Here is a 14,181-nt window from a genome sequence, read left to right on the forward strand (position 1 = left end):
TGTATTGTCTTAGAACAACTTGACGTTTATATAATGGTTGACTTGGATCAAATTATTTTTTTGACACACTTGGATCAATTAATTAATAGAGTTATAGTAATTATGATCATGAAGCCTTGTATGTGTCATATCTCGTACAAATGTAGAATACAACTCATATAATAATAACATTATATATTTTCAACCATTCACATTTCTAACTCTATATATAGCATAGCTTAGTTTGGTCACAAGAGAAAAACAAGTTAAGGATCATATCCTCTCTTGTAACATCACTTGGTATGTTACTTTCACATTTATGATTCAATTCTATTTCAAAATTGATTCATTTTTTTAAGCTAAACTTCACATGACATAATGTGACCATGCATCTAATCAGTTGACTTTAACATAAATAGACTTCACTACTACATTACAACAAAAGCTATATACTTTGTATTTATAATACATGAATTTATGAATATGATTAATTAGTGTATGGTTTTTTTTGCAGGTGATTAATCAAAATGAGTCAGGTTTTTAGTGATGGAGCTGTGGCAAGAGCCATAGATACAGAGGAAATAAATAGCAATCCAACTTCACGTAGACATGGTGCTGATGTTCTTCCACATATTCACAAAGTTGCAAGTCCTCCTAGGCAGACACTTTTCCAAGATTTCAAACATAATTTCAATGAAACTTTCTTCTCTGATGACCCTTTTGCCAAGTTTAAGGACCAAAAGGGATCAAGAAAGTTTGTTCTTGGATTACAATCTGTTTTTCCAATTTTTGATTGGGCAAGAGGTTATAACCTTAAAAGTTTTAAGGGTGATTTGATTTCTGGACTCACCATTGCTAGTCTTTGCATTCCTCAGGTCAGTAAGCACAAAGATATCTCAGGAAATAATATTATTAGATTTTTGTGTTAAACTTTTAAACCATGTTGATGCATAGTTAATAAACTTGGTTTAAATATGTTTTTTTTTAATCAAGGTTTAAATATGTTTTTAATAACTACAAATATACCATTTCTTTTTTTATGCCTATGTAAAAAGTTTGCCTTTGTTTTTAGTTCTTGCAAATATACAATTTTTTTTAAAACTTTGGTGTTTTGTTTAGTCTCTGCTGGTCTGAGACTAAACAAAACACCAAGGACTATGAACAAAAAAAATATTTTTACAGAATCCATTTGGATTGGCCTAGTTATGTTGACTTGAGACCTTGGAGTTTACTCATCTCAAAGTTTTAGGTTTGATTTCCTTTGGTGTCAATTTGAGTGGGCTAGTCTATACAGAGCAAAAACTCTAGCTTTAAATGGGGCCCTACAAGTGGACGATGGGATTGGACCTCTTGGATTAATCGGTCCTTGAGCTAGATATCGATTTTTTAAAAAACAAATACTTTTACGGGACTAAAATCAAAACTCTTGATATTTCCAGTACCATTTACTTATTAAAGCCTTATTTATAAGTATAATGATGTTGTCATGATACTTTTATTATTGGTTGTGTTTTTGGATGATAACCCTTTAAAATGTGTACTGCATAACAGGATATTGCATATGCAAAGCTTGCACATTTGGAGCCTCAATATGGACTTTGTAAGCATATCTTGGATTATATACTATAAGCAATTTTGACATGTTAGTTTATATATATATATCCTTTCTGACTTAGTTTTTTGTCACTGTTGTTACAGATACTAGTTTTGTTGCACCTCTTGTGTATGCTTTCATGGGAAGTTCAAGGGATATTGCCATAGGACCAGTAGCTGTTGTGTCCCTCTTGCTTGGCACCTTGCTTTCAGATGAGATCAAAGACACCAAAAGTCCTGAATACCTTCGTCTCGCATTTACTGCAACTTTCTTTGCAGGAGTTACTCAAATGGCACTTGGACTTTTAAGGTAACAGACTTCAGTAGTATCATTGAAATTGAATGGCTAATAAAATCATTCTTGTCTTGTGTTGCTTGTGTTACAATCCATGATGTGAATTTTGCAGGCTTGGTTTCTTGATTGATTTCCTATCTCATGCTGCAATTGTTGGATTCATGGGTGGAGCTGCCATTACTATTGCACTCCAACAACTTAAAGGTCTTCTTGGCATAAAGAACTTCACTACCAAAACTGATATTATTTCTGTCATGAGATCCGTTTTTAGTGTCGCACACCATGGGGTAAGACATATGATTGGTTGTGATTTGCTGACAGTGTATCAAAATTAAACTCTATTTGAATTATGAAAAAGTAAAATAAGGGTAACTAACAAATACTTGTTCTAATGGTTACAGTGGAATTGGGAGACAATATTAATTGGACTATCATTCTTGGCTTTCCTTCTTACAACCAAATATATCGTAAGAATATCAACCATTTTCCTTTCCTCTATTCATTTCCTTTTAATATTTATTGAAACTTTATATATGACTATATTATTATTATATTGTAATGAACAGGCTAAGAAGAAAAAGAACCTGTTTTGGGTGGCTGCAATATCTCCTATGATATGTGTTATAGTGTCTACTTTTTGTGTCTACATTACAAGGGCAGACAAGAAAGGAGTAGCAATTGTAAGTAGCAAGAAAAATTTTAAAAATTTCTTGAATATAGTTTCAAAGAAAAATGAAGTACAGTTAAGACTAAAAACTATGCTATTTCAGGTGAGACATATTAAAAAGGGTGTGAATCCAGCATCTGCTAGTGAAATATATTTCAGTGGAAATTATTTTACTGCTGGTATTAGGATTGGTTTGATTTCTGGTATGGTAGCACTCACGGTAAGCAAATTTATCAAAAATTCCTCACCCCTTTTGTTTCATAAACATATATAGCACATTTTGAGCCAATGTTTCTATAAATTTATAGGAAGCTGTGGCCATTGCAAGAACATTTGCTGCTATGAAAGACTACTCAATTGATGGTAACAGAGAAATGGTGGCACTAGGAACAATGAATGTTATTGGTTCCATGACATCTTGTTATGTTGCTACAGGTACCATAGAAAGGACTAATTGAGTTTAAGATTAAATATGTTTTTCGTCCTTGTAAATATATCGTTTTATAGTCTTTACCTAATTATTATTGTTATCTTAATGAGTGTTTGTTTCTGATCTTTATGCAGGATCATTTTCTCGCTCGGCTGTGAACTATATGGCTGGTTGTAAAACTGCTGTATCAAACATAGTTATGTCCTTTGTGTTATTGTTAACACTGTTAGTGATTACACCACTATTCAAGTACACTCCAAATGCAGTGCTTGCCTCGATTATCATAGCTGCTGTGTTGAACCTGATTGACATTAAAGCTGCTATTCTTCTTTGGAAGATTGACAAATTTGATTTCCTAGCTTGCATGGGAGCCTTCTTTGGTGTCATCTTCAAAAGTGTTGAGATTGGCCTTCTAATCGCGGTAATGAAAATATCCAGACCGTTTCTTCTTTCATTTAGCATCATCGATTATTTAGCATTTACTTAGCCTTGTTTATGCATGCAGGTAGCAATATCTTTTACCAAAATCCTTCTACAAGTGACCAGGCCTAAGACCGCAGTACTTGGGAAGCTTCCCGGTACAACGGTTTATAGGAACGTCCTGCAATATCCCAAAGCAGCACAAATTCCTGGCATGCTGATTGTCAGGGTTGATTCTGCAATCTACTTTTCAAATTCCAACTACATCAAGGACAGGTATGTCTTTTCAAAATTTGTACACACTCCTAGATCATGGTTGAAATTGAGGCTGATGAATGATTCAAACACAATTTACAGAATATTGAAGTGGCTGAATGATGAAGAGATTCTAAGAACATCAAGTGAATATCCAAGTATACAATATCTCATCGTTGAAATGTCACGTAAGGCTTTTAATGAAATATTTTCGTTCGCTTTTTCATAATTGATTTTAATAATTGAATTTACTAATTTAGCAACTATGTTATTGCAGCTGTTACTGATATTGACACTAGTGGCATCCATGCTTTTGAAGATTTACTTAAGAGCCTCAAGAAAAAGGATGTTCAGGTACTAAACAATCACATAATTCAATTAGTCAAATGAATTGCTTGTGTGCCAAGAAATTCATCTATAATGATATTATTATAATGTATAAAACAACTTCAACTCGTACTAAATGATTGTTCATGTTTGTGATCTTTCTTAACAGCTTCTCGTGGCGAATCCGGGACCAATCGTAATTGAGAAGTTCCATGCATCAAAGTTAACAGGCTTAATCGGAGAAGATAAAATATTTCTAACAGTAGGTGATGCTGTTTCAACTTTTGTTCCAAAGGCTACAAATTAATGAATAACAGTAACTATTTCCAATTGAAGTGTGTTTAAATCAAATATGCAGAAAACGTGTGTGTGTGTGAAGATGTTAACAGAGCTCTTAGGAACAATGAAAGGGCATATAGATTTGTTTATTGTAGTAGTTTTTGTTTGATTTTCATTTATTTCTAGTTGAAATTGATGATGTGATGTATGTATAGAAAGAAATAAATGTGTTTTCTATGTTGATTACAGTATCTTATATAATGCATTTTTTTTTTTTTTATCTTATGGTGTGGAAGCTATAATAATAGTAATAATATTCTTTTGTGAATTACATATAGTCTATGGATTTGGATTTACTGCTAAAAACAATTAAAAATAAAAGAGAAAACATTGACTTCATGAATTAATTGAGTTATACATAATGGAAGTGGATATTATTAATAAATAAACAATTTTTCAGAGTTAATGTTTACTATATAGTTGATAGTTGATATCATGGCCTACACATACAACTAAATTAATTAACAGAACTATATAGATGACTTGTAAACTTGATATTTTCTCCCTTCTCTCCTCCTCTTTGTTTTTTGTCCAGCACAACTCTTATTAATTAAAGGATTTGGATTTCCTGTGGTCAATGCAGTTTGATTTTATATTAGCTGAAGAATGTAATGATAATCATATGAAATAAATAAAACAAAAGAGAACCAATAAGTGGTAGATACTTGGACTCCTTAATCATTTAGTTCTGGGTTCGATCCCTGACCGTACGTATGGAAAAACATTTGTTGAGAGTGACCAACCCCTTAAATGAATCTCAGCTACCTCGAGAAAATTAGTCTCTAAGGTTACGTGCAGATGACGTGTAATGTGTATGAGACCTTTAATTCAACTCCTTTAATTCAACTCTACTCAACCACTTGTTCCATCCACCTACTTGTTCTCAAACCCAAACCAATTTCATAGTCATAATCTGCTTTTAGCTTTAGATTTGACAAAGTCTTATAAGCTGCATTGACTTATACAAACACCTTCGTTAATTCCTTTTTGGGACTCAACATAGTATCTTGTACAAGTTGTCATCAATCATTTGATTTGAAATAGAAAACTGCATACGAGGTAGTCCTTCAGCAGTGGTCTGGTCATACCAAAAGTGCATAACTTTGAGATCAAATTTGTAACACAACTAGACATGGTTGCTCATGGCAAGGTTCTTAGGCCAATCACTATATGTTGAAATTATTATTGAGTACTTTTTGATTTATTACGAGTTTAAGTTTGTTTTGGTAAAAAAGTCTTACAATTGATCGAATGTAATATCTGAGATACGAATGACACACACGAATCTCTGACTCCGTTTCTAACAATTGAATTAATAATATGTTACACCAAACGACAATCAACAACAATACCAATAATATGTTACAACATTAGAGTCTATACGAAGCTCAATTCTTCAATTATCCTGAGCATGAGTTATTAGGTCAAACCTTCAAACACCCCCAATAACTCGATAACTCTGCCGTAAATGCACTACACACTCCTACAAATTTTGAGAAACCACAAATTCAATCACCATTTGAATATCCAATTAAACAGCCACAACCTCGTCTTCCTTAGAAGCACCATCAACTTTCAACTTAATCTACCCTACTTTCCGGAGGCCACCATTTAATGTATGTCATCATAACAGTAGAAAAGATTACTAAACAATTGAGATGTAACTATTGCCAATCATTACTTTGCTTGTAAAGTACTTGTTGTCATTACTCTTATGGTGTACTTTCACCTAAAACTCAAGATTGATGCCACTGAATTAATTAAATGGATCAACTTATATGTAGAGCTATCAAATGAACTGCTTCATTTCAAGACTTCTTTTCACACCTCTTAAATTTTGCACGCGCCCTCCAACCTGCTAATTATACCCCTCACAATATAGGATGCAAGTGTGTAAATAACAAAAAAATGGGAAAAAAAACAGTTCGCATCCTAGAATGCGAACCTTATAATATTTAATATTTTTGTATCTCTCCTCTTCCTTTGCCCTTATTTTATAAGGTTCACTGGACTGCAAACTTAGTTCGCATCCTAGGATGCGAGCAGTTTTTTTTCGTGAATTTTGCGCCTCCTGAGTTTGCTAATTAAATAGCAAGGGGATATTTTTGAAATTTTCGGGGACGAACGAGAACTTCCAGAAAACGAAAAAAGAAGAAATCTCAGTTCAATTGGCTCAACTACACAAGTGAGGAATATCCCTCCAACAATTTGTTATTGGGCCGCATATTGTTAAGCCCGTCTAGACTACAACGGGTCGTGTGGGCTAATAAAATAAATAAATAAATAAAAAATAAATATCGCGTGCTCTACGCCTTTTCCTTTTTATTCTGCCGCTATTTAAGTAGTGAACTTATAAAAATGAGAATTTCTGAAAATTGGCATCCTCTACTTACTTAAGTAGCAGACGTTATAAAGATAGGGTGTTTTTGGGGTATCTGCTACTTTAAATAGAAGATAGAGATATTTTGGTAAATTTGTAAGAGTCCTGAGAATATGAATAGGGCGGCAAAAGTAAATCTGAGAAGGATTTGATGACATGGAAAAAGGGTGAGGTTGTTACAAAAATATGAATGAACGGTGAAGATGGTTTGTTTGTTTCTCCATAGAATAATATACTGCTAGTAGTACTAGGTAGGTGCTACTGTTGTTGTGTTCGTTGAAATACTAACACACACACACGACACGCGTAATCCCATTTTTCTGGGTTCTCAATCATTCCTTCCCTTTTCACACCCAAATTTCAACTTTTAATTATTACTAGTAAGTAGTATTTCTCAATTCTCGTTTTCAATTCATCTCTTTCACCGTTTTTGTTTTTCAATTCCAATCATTCATTTCTATCTATGTATCACTATTTCCTATTATTATTGTGAAAGACTATGTATGATTCATGTAACATGTGGATGAATTCCTTTGTTAATCACAAATTAATTCAATATATATATATATGCTTCAATTTTCATAGATCACAATGCATTCACATCTTGACTTTAGTTAGTTAGATGATTATTATTCATGAATACAGAATTAATACACTTGCAATTTCTGTATCCTTGTCTTCTTCAGTTATATATTATGTAGATGTAGATTTCAAACCCTAATTTTTTTTATAATTTCATAACACCCAATTTACTTACTTGATTAGTCATTTCTTATTAATATTGGGTTTTCTTAAATTTCTGAGGTTCTCTTAGTGTTTGGTCAAAGCCTCTTTTTTTTTTTTATTTAAAATGATCATGTTCTTGAACAGGTTATCTCAGAAGCTTGATGGTCTTGCTGTTGATTTGAATGAATTTGACGTGATTTTATGGGGAATATACTCGCTCCTAACAATACCAAGGCTGGGGAGAAGGCTCCAATAAGTGAGGTTTTGCCGGGTGAAGCTTGCAAGAGGCAGAGATTATTGTCAACTTCTTATGAGGATAACTCAAGACTCATACCTTCCCTTCCTGATGAGATATCAGTTCAGATTCTGGCTAGAGTTCCTCGCGTCCGTTATTTGAATCTCAAGTCGGTTTCTCGTGCTTGGAAGATTGCCCTTGCGAGTTCTGAACTATTTTGTTTAAGAAAAGAACTTGGAACAACAGAGGAGTGGCTGTACATATTGACAAAAGTCAATGACGATAAGCTTTTTTGGTATGCCTTAGACCCTCTTTCCGGAAGATGGCAAAGATTACCTCTAATGCCAAATGTTTTTGTTGAAGATGAAGCCAAAAAGGGTCTTGCTGCCATTCCCCGTCGGATGTGGAACATGTTGGGTTCAAGTATCAGAATTGCTGATGTTATTATGAACTGGCTTAGAAGGAAAGATGCCTTGGATCGGATGCCGTTTTGTGGTTGCTCCATTGGAGCTGTTGATGGCTGCATCTATGCTTTAGGTGGATTTTCTAAAGCTTCGGCTATGAAATCTGTTTGGCGGTATGATCCTGTTAAAAACTGTTGGACTGAGGTTAGTCCAATGTCAGTTGGCAGAGCTTACAGCAAGACAGGTATATTGAATGGTAAGCTTTATGTTATTGGAGGGGTTACTAGGGGTCGTGGTGGATTGAATCCCCTTCAATCTGCAGAAGTATTTGATCCGCACACTGGTACGTGGTCCCCGTTACCAAACATGCCTTTTGCAAAAGCTCAGATACTACCAACTGCTTTTCTGGCTGACTTGCTCAAGCCTATTGCCACAGGAATGACTTCATACAGGGGAAGGTTGTATGTTCCTCAGAGTTTGTATTGTTGGCCATTTTTTGTTGACGTTGGGGGAGAAGTTTATGATCCAGATATAAATTCTTGGCTTGAAATGCCAGTTGGTATGGGCAACGGTTGGCCGGCAAGGCAAGCTGGAACAAAATTGAGTGTTACTGTCAATAATGATTTGTATGCACTTGATCCTTCAAGCTCTCTCGGCTCTGCAAAGATTAAGGTATATGACGAGGAAGGTGATACTTGGAAAGTTGTTGCGGGGGATGTTCCTATTCACGATTTTGTTGATTCAGAATGTCCTTATCTTTTAGCTAGTTTACTTGGAAAACTTCATGTGATTACTAAAGATGACAATCACAACATTGCAGTGTTGCAAGCTGACATGCAAAATGATTTAGCTTCCTCCCAGTCGTTGTCATCATCGCCGGATAGCTCATTCAGCGAACTTGCTGAATCATCAGCAGAATCAGAGACAGACATTTGGAGGGTTTTTGCTTCTAGGAGTGGTAGATCTGCTGAGCTAGTTAGCTGTCAATCCCTTAAAGTTTGACTTTTGGAGGTAAAGTCCTCTAGTGGTTCTGATTTCAGATCATTATATGCATGTATTGGCTGGTGTCATTGCGTTGCGGTTAACCCACAATGTTAATGAGAATTTCAAATTGTAAGTGCTTGATCCATAAGATGCAATTTCACATCTCATACAAAGACAATTCAAAATTTTACAGATTAAGAATATCAACATAGTAGGTCAAATTTGAATGTGTTATAAAATAATTACATTTTACTTTGTATATATCTTCATACAGTTGCATTTGGTCTTGAACCAATGTGACAGATACTATCTTTGACTTCATTGAATGGATGTTCAATTTATTCTGTTATATGTTTTATTTGCTCATTTTCTCCCTTATACGTTGCATAACTTTGAATATTATATATGTTCAGACTTGTACTTTTTTATGATCTCTTTACAAAGAGGGTAAAGTTGTTGGCAGAAACCAGCGTACTCTACACTCTCGCTAGCCATTAATGTGTCTGGTAGATATTGCATGTTATCTATCAGATTCCCCAAATTACCATTCACCCTTATGTTTTATCTGTTTAATAGTGTCTCTCACTTGCCTTGACAGAAAACCCATGCGATGAATAGAGTCATTTTAGTAACTTAAAATATTTGTACAACTAACATGAGGGAAAAACAAAAGAGAGAATCTCATCCTCCTCAACTAACATTAGCTAGCTTATCAAGCTCCCTAAATTACCACTCACCCCGACATTTGTCTTGTAACTTTAAGTTCTGACAGTGAAAGATTGAGTTATATTTATTCATTGTACAACAAATACACAGTATTATTACAAGTAAAAGTAGAAAGTGTAGTTTATATGGGAATCCTCTCGCAAGAAGAAGTAATGAAAGCTCAGATTTGCCATTTTTCTTTATTTTATGTATAGATTATTGACATAGGTAAAGAATTATAATTTCTCCTGGTAGAGAAGGTATTTGAGTCTCTCTGAAGCTTCAAGGATAGAATCTCGCTGGCCAAAAGCACTAATTCTTATATACCCTTCACCACCTGGTCCAAAACCACTCCCTGGAATAGTAATTATGTGTGTATTTTCAAGAATTCCAGCAAAGACATCCCAAGATTTTGAGCCAGGAAAACGGACCCAAACATAGGGTGCATTTTTACCACCATAAACTGTTAGACCAAGAGAGGTCAAAGCATTAACCAGTATTCTTGCATTCTCCATGTAGTAGTCAACAAGGGACTGCACAGCCTGAGAAATTTGCCAAAACATTATTTATTTGGCAACAAACACATCAATGGCAGAACAGTTTCATAGTGTTTAAGGTAATAATGACGCAATATCTTGCGTTAGCTTAGGAACTAAACTTGAAATGAAACACAAACAGGAATTTTGTCAAGTTATACAGATTCTTAGGGAACTGAAACCTTACATTGAGACCCTCTTGGGAAAGGCATGCTAGTCCCCCAGCCTGAGATATGCTGGATGCTCCGTTGAAGCATGTACACACTATGCGGTTGAAATCATGCAAAACGGGGAAGCCATTTGAATATAACAGTTCTTCGGGGACCACTGTCCAACCAAGGCGAACACCTGTGAAGCCAGCTAATTTCGAGAAGGATGACACTTCAATTGCAACCTGAAAGCATGAAACTAAGACATTAAGCTTGCCATTGTAGAAAATAGTGCATGCTAGAAACAAAACAAATCCCATGCAAAAGCATACCTCTCTTGCCCCAGGAATTTCAAAGATTGATTTAGGACTATTATCTGTGATATAAGCAGAATATGCAGAGTCATAGATAATGATTGATCCATTAACTTTGGCAAAATCTACAAGTTGCTGCAATTGTTTCCTTGTTGCTGCATGACCAGTAGGGTTGTTAGGAGAGCAGAAGAAAATAAGTTGTGGCCTTGAAATGGTATGCAGATCCGGGAAGAAGTCAGTTTGAGGCCCACATGTCATGTATTCTATGTTTTCATATTTGCCAATTCTATCTACAAACTTGCCAGCATGACCAATTATTACACTTGAATCTATGTAGGCCTGTTTCATAAGAATTTTCTGTGATTAGAAACACTTTTCAAGAATGCATTCAGTCTGAGAGTACATTGAAACAATACATTACTATAGTGAAACATAGAAGCAGCAAGATGGAAACAATTCAACTGTAATCATGCAAAAAGAACAATATTATTGCTTTGTGATGGCAGTGTCTATCTGCAAATAGTATATCATTTTTTTTGTTTGTAGTTCCTATAATTTTTGTTTTTGTTTTTAGTTCCTGTAAATGTACTATTTTTTGTTGATTTACTTTGCAAAATTTATTTATACTTAATTGGTACATATAATATGTAGAATATTTGCAAAGACTAAAGTAAAACACACATGACTAAAAACAAAAAGTTGATATACTTAGAAATCAAAAGACTAAAGGCAAAAAAAAATGTATATTTGCATGGACTAATTGATATTTAACCCATTTTTTAATAACTGCATGACATCAATTCCTTGTTAGTTTAGAGGACTTGGTCCAAAGCTAGCATCATACCATATTTAGATAGATGTATTATTCAATCTTTTGTTGGTGAAAATCATACTATATTTAAATAAATAGATATACTATTCAATTTTTTGTTGGTTAAAATAGATTATTCAATATTGAAAATACCGGAAAGGATGGATCCTGTACTGCTATCTTCAGTTTGGGACCCATAAGAAGCTGCATGTGTTGACACAAATCAATGTTACGTAGGAACAAGAATAGATTATGAAACAAATGTGAGTTTGAAATCTAAAAGTAAACATTTTCTTGTAATAAGGACCGGAGATAGTAGTATTGATTGAATGAATACCTGAAGACGAGAAATATCACATTGTGCACCATCTGAAACAAAAACCTCTGAAGGTTTTATGTCTAGATTTTTGTAAATTTCAGCAGCAATTGCCTTTCTCAGAGCCTGCAAGTTTTACCAAGAACATACACATTTTTACGTTAAAAACTTGTATTAAAATCAACTGTTTGGAACCAAGATCACAAGAGAAAAATGTATTGATTATGTTACAAGATACCTTTTCACCTTGCTCAGGTCCATATCCTTTATAACCTTCTGCTGTTGAAAGGCCACGTACAAACTGCAAAACATCATATGAGTGCACATTTTCTTAACCAAATCAAGAGACAGAACAACAGTATTGGTTATTAGCTACATAATTCCATTTTGTTTGGATTTTGAACTGAAATCCAAATAGCATGAACCTGATAAAATGATTATTATTATTATTATTATTATTTTAGTATTAACTCTCTGGTTCCCAAAGAAGGGACCCCGGTAATCCAGAGTTCAGTCGCGACTCGCGAGGTAAGTAAAGTCTGGCCAAGATATTGTTCCTACTAAAAATTGAACTCGGGTTCTCTCGAACGATTCGACCTAGGGGAGCTCATTATTTTGATATCTTAGAAAGTAGAAACAATTACTTCAAGAAGCATTAGTGTTAACCAGAGAGTGTTCTGCTATTTTAGTAAGGATACTGTATACCTTTATCCATTTATGCTAGGGGATAGTTGTTAAACAAACATGATAGAATTTTCCGTGTATGAAGAAGTGTTCTCATATATAGTGAGATCATATACTTAAAATAATCTTTTTCCTTATTTTAAATACATACAAAAATCATATAAAGAGCCAATAAATGTGGTTTATATGTCTTTTTCAACAGAAAGAACCTTCATAACTAGGATGAATCGTTCGGGAGAATCCGAGTTTGATTCATGATACGAACAATTCTTGATCATACTTTACTTACCTCGCGGCCGAACTCTAGATTACCAGAGCCCCATTTCCCTGAGAACCAGAGGGTTAAACCAAAAAAAGAAAAGAAAGAACCTTCATAACTTACATCAACCATTCTTGATGTTACAATTGTTGGTAAAGGTTTTGTAGTATCACCAATTCCAAGGTCTATCACATTTGCATTTGGGTACTTCGTTAAGTGAAGAAGCTCATGTCTTTCAATCTGATAAAATCAAGATAGTAATAACTTATAGCACATATATCATAAAATTGTTACAATAAAAAAAAATAGAAATGTTATTGAAGATCACCTCAGGAAACAAATAACCATGTTGAAGTTTCTCCATGTTTACATTCCGCGGTACCTTTGAGCAGTGTCCTGCAAATTTAAAAACCAAAATGATAAGTCCATGACTAAGACTTAGAGGAATGAAGAAAATGAATCCATAAAAAAAATTGAACCAAACAAGTATAAGTTATATATGCATACCAATTTTCACACTTTGATTCTTCAATGTGCATGAAAACCTGTTCACTAACATCATCCTAGGCTGCAAAGAATTTGGACTAAACATTAAACTCAAACCAGAAGCTTTTTCTCTTAGGCTTTGGTTCTTATTTTAGATGACTATGTAGTAATTGTGCTACTATCACCAAAAACAAATTTATAGATGTAACAAACTAAGAGTTGTGTACTAAAGTAGGTCTAGATTCTACAAATGCGTCACAGCAATATTGAGTTCCCAAATGTCAATTTCAACACTTCATTTTCCACACTACCTAATTTTCAAACTTTTCCATTATGTCTTCTGATATTTAATATATGTTTATTTTTTTTTACTCTCCATAATATTTCAATTCCACAATGCATCAACATCCAAAAATTTGCATTAAAAATGGTATCTAAACATTTAACGCCACAAATGACAATTGAAGTAAAGTAAAAACACTTTATTCCACAATCAAGACATTGAACTTAAGTGATTAATAAGCTTCCTCTAAGACAAATTATTCAAGATAACCTGAATTCAATTCCTGGTAGAAACAATTTTTTGTTAGATTTTATTTACCTCACGACCGAACTCTGAGAGAAAATACTTTATTCCACAATATACCATGCCAACTATTGCATTAAATAGTCCTACTATATATGTGCAAATTGAAACTTAATATCGTGTCCTTTGGATTTCACAAATGGGAGGAAATACTTTTATATTTTGTCGTTAAACCAATAGTTATAGAGTTCTTTAATTATATCATTTATTTAATTACCTATATTAAGAAGTGTAACTTCAAAAAGAAACTACATTATCATGAATGCGTGATGTGTGACCAGTAAGCTGGATGGTGAAGGAA

At 34.0% G+C, this 14,181-nt stretch overlaps 3 protein-coding genes across 6 annotated transcripts; 2 read left to right on the forward strand and 1 right to left on the reverse strand.

The window, feature by feature from the left end:
• Positions 1-207: 207 nt before the first annotated feature.
• Positions 208-4,501, forward strand: LOC123910634 (high affinity sulfate transporter 2-like). The gene is made up of 14 exons (XM_045961795.1): positions 208-279; positions 494-854; positions 1,531-1,579; positions 1,678-1,882; positions 1,980-2,154; positions 2,269-2,334; positions 2,434-2,547; positions 2,638-2,754; positions 2,843-2,969; positions 3,099-3,385; positions 3,470-3,660; positions 3,742-3,827; positions 3,917-3,993; positions 4,136-4,501. Exons 2-14 carry the CDS (start codon positions 507-509, stop codon positions 4,271-4,273), a joined length of 1,980 nt encoding a protein of 659 aa, XP_045817751.1. The 5' UTR covers positions 208-279; positions 494-506; the 3' UTR covers positions 4,274-4,501.
• Positions 4,502-6,911: 2,410 nt separating this feature from the next.
• Positions 6,912-9,385, forward strand: LOC123910635 (F-box/kelch-repeat protein At1g22040-like). Of its 4 annotated transcripts, XM_045961799.1 has the most exons (3): positions 6,912-7,065; positions 7,556-8,722; positions 8,871-9,385. In XM_045961799.1, exons 2-3 carry the CDS (start codon positions 7,613-7,615, stop codon positions 8,898-8,900), a joined length of 1,140 nt encoding a protein of 379 aa, XP_045817755.1. In that variant the 5' UTR covers positions 6,912-7,065; positions 7,556-7,612; the 3' UTR covers positions 8,901-9,385. The 4 variants fall into 4 exon arrangements, with proteins under 4 accessions (XP_045817755.1, XP_045817752.1, XP_045817753.1 ...); XM_045961796.1 differs by having other exon boundaries at positions 7,556-9,385; XM_045961797.1 differs by lacking the exon at positions 6,912-7,065 and adding an exon at positions 7,114-7,186 and having other exon boundaries at positions 7,556-9,385.
• A 389-nt stretch (positions 9,386-9,774) lies between these two features.
• On the reverse strand, positions 9,775-13,516 carry LOC123910636 (aminotransferase ALD1, chloroplastic-like). Its single transcript, XM_045961801.1, has 9 exons — positions 13,316-13,516; positions 13,137-13,204; positions 12,932-13,048; positions 12,104-12,166; positions 11,887-11,991; positions 11,703-11,753; positions 10,757-11,077; positions 10,463-10,669; positions 9,775-10,281 (listed from the first exon to the last, which is right to left on the reverse strand). The coding sequence occupies exons 1-9, from the start codon at positions 13,398-13,400 to the stop codon at positions 9,976-9,978; spliced, it is 1,323 nt and encodes a 440-aa protein (XP_045817757.1). The 5' UTR covers positions 13,401-13,516; the 3' UTR covers positions 9,775-9,975.
• Between the last annotated feature and the right edge of the window lie 665 nt (positions 13,517-14,181).

Source organism: Trifolium pratense, linkage group LG2 (genome assembly GCF_020283565.1).
Source record: "Trifolium pratense cultivar HEN17-A07 linkage group LG2, ARS_RC_1.1, whole genome shotgun sequence".
Classification (NCBI taxonomy): domain Eukaryota; kingdom Viridiplantae; phylum Streptophyta; class Magnoliopsida; order Fabales; family Fabaceae; genus Trifolium; species Trifolium pratense.